We start from the raw sequence: 12,542 nt of genomic DNA, 5'->3' as shown, positions 1-12,542 counted from the left end.
ACAACAGGTTCAGTCCTAGAACAACCAGGACCTTTCCAGAAACTTCTGTCTGCTCCTGCTTCTTTGGTTTTAGATTATTTAGGCATTAAAAATCCATGCTAAAGGTCAGCCTGAATGTGATGTTTAGAAGAGAACATGAGACCAACTGATGGCTTACACTAATAGTCTCTCTGGATATGAAATGCTTCAGTACTGGAGAATATTTCCCACTGGTACATTAGACTGGATAACTCTTTGTGGATTGTCTGACTAAACAGATGGCTTGAAGGTCAGGAAAGTAGTTTCTTTCTACTTTTCACACCCACGTTTTTTCCTATTTGCCTATTTACCTGAGGGAAACTCCCATTAAAACAGCTAAGGTAGAGGACATACAAGGTGTGACCTTTGACTACAATACATGCAGGCACCTAGCCTGCTACAATGTAATTTTAAGTTAGGCTGATGCTAACAGCTTGCACCCATCACAGGGTTGTTGTTGTTGTTGTTGTTGTTTTGCTCTCAGGTGTCCTGTGAAGCTTTCCAAAATTATACAAAACAAGGCCAAATCATGAAAAAGGCCCATTAATGGGTGTGTTTCTTCTTTATGTGGGAGGCTTTTGACTGAGTTGACATTTTCCACTGGCTGAAGGAGAGAGGAGCCTTGTCCCCCAAAATCTGCCCAGAGAGAAGATTGGAGAAATGACACTTCAGAACAGTGGACAAAATGGTGCTAGGAGCTTTAGAGGTTTGAGCATGGAATGATGCTGTCATAATGCATGTGTATATAAACCTATAATGGTTCTGCTTGTCAGTAACAGTTTAAAGTTATATATAATTTTAAATAGATTATTGCTTTAATTGATATTTTATATTCTCCCCCTCTTGATACTGATCTGAGAAGTCACTAATGACTGAGAAAAATTGAGTTCATCCAGATGGGCCAATCATTCTGGTAAATGTCAGGTTACTCTGTTTCTGGATTTTACATCTTGTGATGCCTTTCAGCAGTTCTTGCTCCTTCATCTAGTCATGCCCTAAATATTATGTATTTCGGCTATGTTTTTCTCACCTTAGATTTGGTTAACTGTAGAGTGGATGAGATTTCCTTCCCAGCCCCCTCCTCCCCAAGTCAACATCTCCCCCTGAAAGTTCCTCCCTCGGCATCCCTATTTCAAGCCTGGCATTTTTATATAAAAAAAAAATTGTTCATAGTTATCTGCAAAAATGTCATAGAGGTAAATAAAGCATTATGCTACTTTAGTAGTATTTGTAGAAAGTTGGGGGAGAAAATAAAAGATTGTGCTATGAATACAGAGGAAGTGTTTAAATTGGTAGCCAGAAATTTAATGAGGGATGGAAAGTCAGAAGAACATTTCTGTGACAATGATTACACCCACATTCAATGTTTCATCAGTGAGTCTGCCCAGAAATATAGAAAGAACCAGGCCTTTGGAACCAAGAATTTACCCCTGCCTGTACCAGAAGCTCCTGGGACAGATAAAAACCCACCCCTACCCTGAATTTTAACCTAGTCCTGGAAGTTCACAAGAAATAGAATGAGGCAGGAGATATGTACGAAATACAGATTTAAAAAAAAAAAATCGTGATGCATACAGCCACAATTCCCACCAAATCCTGAGGCTTTTGGCTAGTCTGAATGACCCCACTGTTCAATTTATCATGTATAGGTTCAAGGTTCACACCTTCCAAGCTGTTCTTAAAAATGATCAGAAGTGGGAGCTAAAGACTAGTTGTTATACATGGCAATGTAATAATTCAAATAACTGGATATAAGGACATTATTCCAAATGAGATATACACATAGAGGGAGTGATTGGACAGTAAATGGATGCTTAGAACAATTAATTTCTTTTTACTAATCATCCCTGATGATAGAGAGAGGCAGGATTATCAAAAGGCTTTTAATAGTTTTTGAATGCTGGCCAGTTTCTGTGGCTTGGCTTCTTTTAAGCAATGGACTTTAAATCAGAATTTTTGAAATAATGTCAGGTGATTATTTTCCTGCCTATATATATATATATATATATATATATATATATATAGGGGGTGCATTTATTCATAATCCAGATGACCTGTATTGTGATAGAACTCTCACTATCTATTCCAGATTCTTACCTGTCATTGGATATGAGGCACTGCCTCTAATTAGGCTATCTAATTAATGCTGAGGCCCATTTTCTTTCATAACAACTCATTTAAGCTGAAAGCACACACACATATACACATGAACAGACATATTGTCCCTGGGCACCCACCCACCCACTACAGTATTGAGATTAAAGGTTTTGAAAGCATCCTGTTACTGCTTAAGAGGTAAATATCTTCTTAAATAATCTATCCTCCAGTTCAGGACTACAAGGGTGTATTTAAAGTGATTCCTTGCAGTTCTGGTATGGAATTCCCTTTTCCTACTGGGTGACCTTGGGCACATGCTCTCAGCCTCATGGGAAGGCAATGGCAAACCTTCTCAGAATAAATTTTGCCAAGAAAACCCCATGATAGGGTTGCCATAAATTGGAAACAACTTGAAGGCACACAACAACAAAATATACTGTTTGCTTCTCCCTTTTGGAGAGAAGGCATAGGGGAGAGATAATTACCATGTGAAATGGGTTTTAACTGGTCTGCCTGGAAAATCAGAGAGAAGCAATAACAGGATGCTTTCAAAACTTTCTTGGATATATAACAAAGCTGACATTTAACAAGAGCGTAAGAGACTGGACAAGCTAAACCAACCTCACTCCTCACAACCATTTCAGGCTGGATCACAGTGTGGGAACACAGCCACTCACATGGAAAGGAAGCTGGTATTACAATCTAAACCCATCTCTTACAGAGACAGGTCATGCATGCCACACCTGAACCTTTGGTCCTCCAGTTGGTTTGAGCCAGCAGTCCCCCAAGCCCTTCCCATTGGCCATAGTTCCGCTTAGTGAATTGTAGAACAAAACATCGGAAGCATCAAAAGTTCTCAACTCCTGATTTTGAAGCTTGCCTAAATGCAGTGCTTGGAGAAGTTTCCATTTTGGGAGGGAGGACTGCAACTTTCAGAATTAGAGGAGTAATTTCCCCAAGGTATGAATTACGTGTGATGTGGTGCAGCTACAAGAAATGTTCATAGATGTTTTTTATGAAATTGGCTTTTGACAGCAGGGATATGGCGATATAGAGAAAGGTGGGATAGATAATCAGCACATGTTTACCAATTCCACGTATACCTCTGGTTCTATATTAATAAATAGAAATGATGATGATGATGATGATGTACTGTGTTTGAGATAACGATCCACAATACGTTTACTTGAAAGAAGGTCCCTTTATGCTTTGACAAGGTTTATTCTTAAATCTGCACTGGATCAGAGCCTCAAAATATTAAGTAATTAGGTGTTGTTAAGTATAAATAGGGTTTACCTTTAATTCTTCTTTTTATCTTTTCTAGCAGAATTCCAGGAGCTGCAAGTTAACTGCTTTTATGACAACAGGAAACTCACTGAGTGGGCAGATGTTGTATTCCTCTGCTGTCTTCCATCTCACCTTGCACACATTTGCTCAGAAATTCAGGATATACTCCAAAAACCCTGTATTATATACAGCCTTGTTACAGGGGTTCCTCTGGCCAGGTATTGTATGCCATGACTTTTGATCCAATTTCATTTGGGGGAAGGAAGAGATGCTTGCTTCTTTCCACACGGTTTCCAAAAGAGCAAATTTTTAAAATGTGGTCACTGGTCAGGTTTAGCATATTGTCTAGTTATAAGAAATTAGAAGTTAGAAGAATCTAACTCATAAGAAATTTAGTCCTTGCTGATATGTTAGGGCACTTGTAAAGTTTTCAGGACTTGGAAACTGAACCCAGGCTTTTTTATATGTACCTTGAAATTCAGAAAGTGGCAGTGTGCTACCAGGTCTTTAGCTGCAATTCTCTTTAGACTTAGCTCCTCTGGCTTTAAGGGAGTAAACAGCTGCTTGGTAGATTGGGAGGAACACAGCTATGATGGGAAGTTGTTGTTGTTGCATGCCTTCAGGTTGTTCCTGACTTATGGAGACCCTAAGGCAAACCTATCATGGGGCTTTCTTGGCAAGATTTGTTCAGAGGGGTTTTGCCATACATAGAGATAAATCCTCCCCCATGTTCACAGTGCTCTTAACTGTATGTGGGGCTGAGAAAAATGTCATTGGTGCCTTCCAATGCCGAACTGCAGGGAGAAGTGGGGAAATATAAATACATTATTTATTAGTATATTATTATTATTATTATTATTCCATATCACTCAGTTGGTAACTCCACTTCAGGTTTTAGTTCAAATTTTACATTATCTATCCAAAGAGCCAAATCTGTTTTGGAGATTGGGTTCAGCATTTTGAACAGCTCTGTTAAAGTTTAAACTAAAACCTGAAGTGGATCGACTTACCCACCGACACGAAAATTACCAGCTGCCATTAATTTTTGCAAAAAACATACTTTGTGGATTGTAAGTAAAGGCATTTTAATTAAAAGATAATGTTGATCTAATGCCAAAGTAAGCTACAGTATTTTGTAAAGTTGACTCCTGGTTCCGTACAAAACCTTAGAACAGTACTCAATTACAATTTACAAAAGAGCTAACATTTATATGTCCTGCACAACAAACTAAGCTTAGAATACCCATATCCACACACATCCATAATTTGAAAGCTGTCCCTTCAATGACACAGGCTATTGGGGGGAAATTTTCTTCGTATGGTAGAATTAATGTTACTCTACAGATGTATTTCATTCCCCTTCTGTAGACTTGCCTGGCAGAAATGAATTGTCCGAATTACTTAGCTCTTACTTATTTTCAGGGTGAAGCAACTCCTTTCTTCTAATTCCATTTTGAGGCCGCAGTACAAGTTCATAGACAGTGATCTTACTCATATATGGTTAGCAAACCGGACTGTTGTGGATGCCCTCAAAGACCCAGCTGTTATCCAGGCAACATGTCCCTGTAACCAAAAAGGTGAGTGAACTATTTTCTTAACTTTGCAGCTTATGTACAAAACAACACCAACAATATGTACTGCAAAGGCTCTTACAACTGCTGGAAAACAACTGTGGGTCAGGTGGTTAATGAATTGCGAAAATCTCTGAATGAAATCACCACAGGTTGGATCATAATAGCACAAGAATAAAAATTTCTTCTACTGGAATATGCCACATTATCTGCTGATTCCTCATTGCTAGACAGAATCTGAATCATTGATGGACCAAAACGCCAGTTAGTACCAGTAGGTATACTGTTAAATTGAGAATAATAATAGGTTTCACAGTCTATCAGATGTCATTAAATGGAGTTTTGGGCCATCCGTTATTTGGATTATTGGATACAATCTAGTAGTTCATCACCCAGTTCCTCAATGGATAATGTTCCAATAAGTGTCACTTTTTATAATTGTGCTGTTGTGAGTCTAACTATAGCAATTTCAATCAGATTTTTATTGATTTATTTGCTCCTGAGCATCTGTCAAGACTGGAACTACAATTTTTGCTTTCCCAGAGGTGCTGAATCTTATTTTTTAGGTCTCAGTACTTCATAAAGTTTTTCTTTCTCTTCGTCTTTGATTTTGCAATGCCCAGAGATTGCCACATCTATAAACCAGACTTTCTTTTTCTCAATGACAGTTATGTTGTTCTAATTACCTAATGTTTTATCTTAAACCCCCATAAAAATTTAACTTCATAATTTTCAACAAATATCCAAACTTGCATTCCCATCAGTTTTTTAAAAAAGACAGTGAATAGTAATTTCATCTTTCTGCATAAATGACATTTTCCCACTTGGTTATTGCTTCAATATTTGCCTTAATACTCTTTCTCTTGAGCTTTAAATATAAATACTTCTGTTTTTTTTGGCCCATTCTATAACCATTTCCTAAATGTTCCCTTCTCATTTTTTTTCCTTCCGTACTTTTAATATACTAACCAGATAGTGGTTTATTTTGTCAGGCTTCAATTTTATTTTTCATGTTTTCATAGGCATCTTTATTTCTTATATTCAATACATATCTCTTTGGACATCTATCAACAGACTTTCTTTGATATACACTCAAGGATCTTTTCTCATCTTCAGCAGTTTCTTTTACTTGTAATAATCCATGGTTACCAATGCTACATAGTAGAAACAGGCGATTAATGTCTCGTTGAGAGTGTAAAACGTGGTTTGCTATCATAATTTTCTGGATGTTTCTATTTAGATTATAATGATGTTTGCATTGAACTTATTTCTTATAATTATGGCCTGTTTTATTTGTCAGGAAGTTGGTGAAACATGTTGCCTAACAAACTCTATATTAAAGTGCACCAATTAAGTAATTCAAAGACTTTCATAAAAATTTGACCTAAAGTGCCACACTGCAACTTCTGCCACAGATGGACATTTTTATAATTTGTATCTGTTTTCTTTTTAGCTTGTTATCTGCTAATTTCCTTTTATTTTATGTACCACCTAGCCTACACTCTTGGCACTGAATGCACAAGCAGGATACAATGGGCTAACCCTGTCATATCCTGCCTGGGGATCCAGCCTGTTCCTGCCCCTGACACCTACCTGGTCTGGTATGGAGACTGGTGGGTGTTCAGACACCCACCCACCACTGCACCATCACACTTTGGAGTTGCCTCCGCACCTGCACCTGCCTTACTCTCTGCCACCATAGCCCATGGGGCAGAAATAGGGCACCTGACTTCACTCACACAGCCAGGTGTCCTCTTCTGACACACAGGCTGTGACTGGGGCCCACATGTAGAATGGTGGGGCAGCAGGTCTAAAGATGGTATTGCCTAAAGATGATAAAGTGGCTAGTAACCTCAAAGTTGGACATTTATAATGTGCTGTACATTGGGATACCTCTGTACCATGTTCAGAAACTTTGGTTAGTTTAAAACACAGCAGCCAGATTGATTGCTGGGACGTCCAGGAGTGATCACATTATAGCAACGTTAAAATCACTCCACTGGCTGCCAATTAGTTTCTGGACAAGGTACAAAATGTTGGTTATTACGTTTAAAGCCCTACATGGTTTGGGTCCAGGTAACCTACAGGATAAACCCAAATCATCTGCCCTGCACGGTCATGTTCTCTGGTGGACAGTTATTCCAGCCAGCCAGGATTAGGTTATCCCCCAGAGAACTTTTTCTTCAGCTACCCCCTGAATTTAAAAGAACATTAAAGACCAGTCTCTTCCAGCAGGCTTATCTAAATGATTTTTAAATTGTTAATTTTAAATTGTTTTAATACTGTATGTGCACATTTTACTTGTCCTTTTAAATTGATGTGTATTTTAACTGATGTTGTTGTTTTCCACTGGTGGGTGGTAATAATAATAACAACAATAGGCTGTCACAGCAGAGTTTCTTGGAAACTCCAGCACAAATTGCCTGTTTTAAAAGACTACACTCAGAGCCGGTTGGGCCAGGGTAAGGCCAGATCTGCCAGAATGGTGTCCAGTCTGCTTGTCCATGGTCCAGGGCTGTTGGCCTGCATTGTCTAAACAGGACAACACTGGGCCAGGGGAACATGGGCTTTTTGGCCCGTACATACAGCCCATGTCTCTCCAGATCCCACAGATTATCATCACAGATCTGTAGCCACATCCTAATTAGTCAGTTATCTCCTCCCATCTTCCTAATTTATTTAGCCTAGGTTCCTGCATAGATGAGAAAGTGGAAGTCTCAGGTACACAATGCAATATACTGTAGTAGTCTGAAGCGGTCTGGAAAAGACTGTTTCTAAAAAGTAGATGCCTCTGTGGCCTGACACACATACTCAGAACAATGAGATGGTAGAGATGATGAAAGAAGCCATATTTTCTAATGCGGCTTCTTTCCTTTACAAAAATAGTACCTGCAACTAAAGAAAAACAAAACAAAACAAAACAAAACAATCTAGCATTAGCTGTGTCACCTTTATGCAGAGAGGAACAAAAAAAAATATGGTTCCTCTGTCTGTAGTCCTAAAATGATGCTTCAGCCACATCATGTTTGCTTCATTTTGCACATATAAATGGAATATTAATCCTGGGAGAGGACGAGTACAACCCATGTTCTTGTAATACTGCCATTTTTAATGGACTTGGCCAGTAATGGGTATTTAGCATTCTCCAAAGGGAAGTTCATAAATTAATAGGGGGGGGGGAAGTATTTATTTGGCCCATGGTTTACTTTTGAGCATAGGTGCAGAATGGGTGGCCCTCCAAATATTACTGGACTGAAATTTCCATGAGCTCTACCCAACATAGCAGAAAGGTAGGTAAGATGGCCGTTGCAGTTCAAAAACAAACGAAATACCATGTTTGCTACAGATATGCAAACTATAAACATTTTGTAAATCTCATATTTCCTTTATTTTACAGGGGAAATTGTTGTCAATAGAGAATGGCTGGCAGCAGTTTTCTATGCAGCTCTGAACAGCTATACATGGCAGGGTTTGTCCTATGCAAAGGCCCTGATTTTGCTTAGTCAGGTGTGCTTTCCTGAAGATGAATATGGAGAAGATAAATTACCACCACTTCTGCTTTGTGAAAACTTTATCAACCCAACCTTTGCTTCCTCCCTGGAACCCGATGAGTAAATTGGATCAATCTGGAAATTGTAGTGTTTAATCTTGCCTATTTAACTTTTTGGGTTTTTTTGCAGGCTAGTGGGGCTTTGTTTATAGTAGAGCTGCATAATACTTAATGGTCAAGATCCTATGCATTCTTAGCACAGCACAAATATACACCAGCATGGTCACACAGAATCTGAGAGATGCACAAGCAATAGCCTTCAACGCACCCACTGTACAATGGTCAGTTAGTTTCCTACTCTCACAAGATCAAATGTCTGAGAAAAAGTTTTTTCTCTCTCACACATTCTGTGTGAGTGTGTGTGTGTGTGCTTCCAGACAAATTGGCTGCAGTAGGGACTGCACTTATGCAGTCTGTGAGATGTGCAACTACTTGTACAGCTATTTTTACACTAGCGTAATGTCCCAACAGGATTCCAACAAATACTGTAATTATTTAGGAGCAGTCTTTCTAAGTAAAACAGTTCCTTCCCGAAAGGGTAACAATAGCTTTGATCCGCCAAGGTTTTTTTCTTGTTCAATCCTTGGCTCACTTTAAACTTCATGAACAAAGATGAGGAAAATGCATCAAATTGGATGCAATTGGAATTGGATGCTAATAATAATAATAATAATAATAATAATAATTTATATTACCTGCCCCTCCCGATGGATCGAGGCAGGATTACAAACACAAAACAGCAGTAACATCTAGGTTGCATGCAATAAAACAATACATCACTCAAAAAATACAGTTTAAAACAATAAAAACATCATCTAAAATGCACAATTACAGCTCCATGTTTGTGCCCTTAGAGACTCCTGGCAGTCCCCAAGGTCTGCCAAATTTTGATACAATTTTCAGGGAATTTTCTGTCTGAAACCTGTGCCAAAACACATACAAATAGAGCAATTAGCCTTCCTCCATACCTAGCCCCCCCAAATATTTTTTTTCTGACCAAAAATGGTAACTAGAAGTTCCCTGACATTACGTAGACCATTGCAGCTCATGGAGGAAGAGGATGAAAATGGGATTCTACCATCCATGCCATTGCCTACCCTTCTCCTAAATGATTCAAAAAGTATGTAATTAATAATTGTGTCTAGGGTTAGTTTCCACTTGGTCAGCTGGTGACTTCTAAAGTTAGGCTATATCTTGGATTAGTCCCTGTTTGGTTAAATCTAAAGTCATGTGAGGCTATTGGAAATAAGCTGTTGAGGCATTTCCATGATAATCTGAAATTCAATTCTAGATGTGGCTTTCCTTAACATTGTCATGGCTACTAAATATTGGCAGCAGTAATGTGGAAACTCTCTGTGCAATTGGAACTATTTATTAAATGACCAATCTTTAAACATTACACCTGTTCAAATAGCTTCTCCTGGCATTACCAACAAAAGTAATGCTTGAAATGGCACTAATGAATGTCGCTGTGATGTTCTCCCATTTGTTCATTTTCTGGCACTACATACGTGAATGCCTCCTGTGTACCTGTAATTTTCTTTAGCAATAGGTGCCACAGGGGAAGGGAACAAATAAGAAACATAGGGATGAGTGCTTAGTGGTACAGTTCTGCTGAAGACCCTTTGCTTCTGTTAGCCCAGGAACAGAAATTTCTATTGGCTGTTATTTCTAAAATAGAGGACATTGTTAGCTGGACATTATTAAAAAAAATGCAAATTAATTTAAAAAAATCAAGAGCACATGCTGTCATATCTATTTTATCCTTTTTGAGACAGTTTTCACCATTAACAGTGGCAGAAAAAATAAAATAAATAATTAGTTAACTGCTATTTACTCCTACTTCTACATGCAATACTTCTGTAATGGCAAAATGTCAGGTACAGAACTGACTGGGGGGCTACGGCTTCAGAAATCCAATACAGTAATAGTTGCTTTTTGTCTATTCCTAGTCCCTTACCCTGGTTTGACTTGACAACTGTTCAACTGAGAGATTCACCTTTTGGCCAGCTTCTTGCAACCGATACAACCTTCCAGGACAACATTGCTTCATTCTACTGTAACATGACAGCAGCCAGATTTCCCACAAACAATGAAGGCACCATGGCAGTTTCCTTAAAAAAGACTTCTCTTTCAGCTGTGCTACTGAACCCCACCAAAAGTCTGAATTGGGCTGTGATGTCTAAAGCAGAAGAGGCATCAAGCACTGATTCTGAAGAGACTTAAATCAAACCTTTTTAAATTCCTAATCTTCAGAAGTAGGAAGAGTTTTACTTTTTAGTAAATATATTTTCCAATATATTTTATTTCTTAAAATAATACAATTGACACTGGGAATAATCATAAGCTTCCCCTTTTAACCATCTGCATTGCAGGAACCTAATAGTCATTTGCAATGAAAATCTGTGTAGGGGGTGTATTTTGCAATAGAAAACCAGTAACAACAGGTGCAGTACAGTAAAAAACTCTTACAAAATTAACTGGCATTTTTATTTTACTTTAGGAGGTAATGATATTTATCTGTAAGTTATGGAAAAATAAAATCAATAGCTGTAACACAATTGTTTGAGCTTTGGTTCTTTGAACTTGTGTCTCACTAGAACTGTGTTCCACCATCTGCCATTGTTCACATTTTAAAATCCTATCTGAATAGAAGTACTGTAGTAATTTAAATAAACAGTACTTGTACTCCTGCAGTATGATGCTAATGACTGGTTACATCTGGCTCTGGTTAAGATTAAAGTAAGAATTGCATGTATTGATTTTAAGGTTGTGATGTTAAGCAATTTCATGCAAGAATATGCTATATTAAAATCGGTAGAACAAAAAAATGCATGTGATTTATCTTTTAAACAATGTTGATAATGATTCAGAAACTTCTAGTGCAGGGAGAACTTGTTTTCTCCTATATAAGCAAAGGATCATACAGTATTGTATAAAGAAGCCAGGGATAAAAACATCCAGATCTTCCTCTGCCTGCTAGATTTATTATTATTATTATTATTATTATTAATATAGCGCTGTAGATTTGCACAGCGCTGTACATAAAAACAACAAGTATAAAAGAGTAAACCTGCCTATAGCGTACAATCTAAGAAATGATAGAATAATACAAATAAAACACATAGCAATACAGGAAATGGTTCAATAAACAAGCAACAAAAAGAACATCAGATATCAAGTGACAATCACGCAATGTCTGGGAACGCTGCCCTGAACAGAATGGTCTTCAACTCCGTTTTGGAAGCTGGTTAAAGAAGTGATGGCTCTTGTTCGTGGGGGAAGAAGGTTCCAGGAGTGAGGGGCAGTGAGTGAAAAGGGGCAAATCCTAGATGGGGAGAGGAAATCCTGGGCTGGGACAGCCGACTTTGACTACCAGAACGGAGGGCCCTGGTGGGAAGGTGAAGAGAAAGAAGGTCTGATAAATAAGGGGGGCAGCCCATGGAGGCTTTAAACGTCGACAGCAGGAGCCACACCCACACCCACCAACCCCCAAAACCCCAACCCACACACCACCCCCAACCCCCCCCCCCCCCCACCCACCCACCCAACCCCCACCACCCCCACCCACCCACCCCCCAAAACCCACCCACAACAACACACCCCCAACCCCACCCCCCCAACCCCCCCCCCCCAACCCACCCAACACCCACCACCCAAACCCAAACAAAAAACCACAACACCCAAAGCACCCCACAAACAACCACCCAACCACCCCCCCCACCACCACCCACCCCCCCTTGTAATGAATGCAGAAAAGGAGGGGGAGCCAGTGAAGGGATGCCAACACAGGAGAGATATGGTCAGAGCGGTGGGTGGATGTGATAATGCGTGCAGCTGAATGCTGGTCAGAAATTAAAGGACGGAGGTGAGAAAGAGGAAGCCCAGCCAGGAGGATGTTACAGTAATCCAGTCGTGAGATCACTAGGGCATGGACCAGGATCTTGGCAGTAGAGGCGGAGAGATATGGTCGGCTTTTGGCAATATTGTACAAAAAGAATCTACAAGCCTTGGCTGTG

General features: G+C 39.2%; 1 protein-coding gene across 1 annotated transcript; it reads left to right on the top strand.

Annotated features, from left to right (window-relative positions):
* The first annotated feature begins 1,283 nt into the window (after positions 1–1,283).
* On the top strand, positions 1,284–10,872 carry NOXRED1 (NADP dependent oxidoreductase domain containing 1). Its single transcript, XM_042460425.1, has 5 exons — positions 1,284–1,392; positions 3,440–3,620; positions 4,825–4,979; positions 8,371–8,584; positions 10,476–10,872. Exons 1-5 carry the CDS (start codon positions 1,284–1,286, stop codon positions 10,747–10,749), a joined length of 933 nt encoding a protein of 310 aa, XP_042316359.1. The 3' UTR covers positions 10,750–10,872.
* The last annotated feature ends 1,670 nt before the right edge of the window (positions 10,873–12,542 follow it).

Source organism: Sceloporus undulatus, chromosome 1 (assembly GCF_019175285.1).
Source record: "Sceloporus undulatus isolate JIND9_A2432 ecotype Alabama chromosome 1, SceUnd_v1.1, whole genome shotgun sequence".
Classification (NCBI taxonomy): domain Eukaryota; kingdom Metazoa; phylum Chordata; class Lepidosauria; order Squamata; family Phrynosomatidae; genus Sceloporus; species Sceloporus undulatus.
The sequence above is the reverse complement of the archived record's forward strand: the minus strand, read 5'-3'. Positions and strand labels throughout refer to the sequence as shown.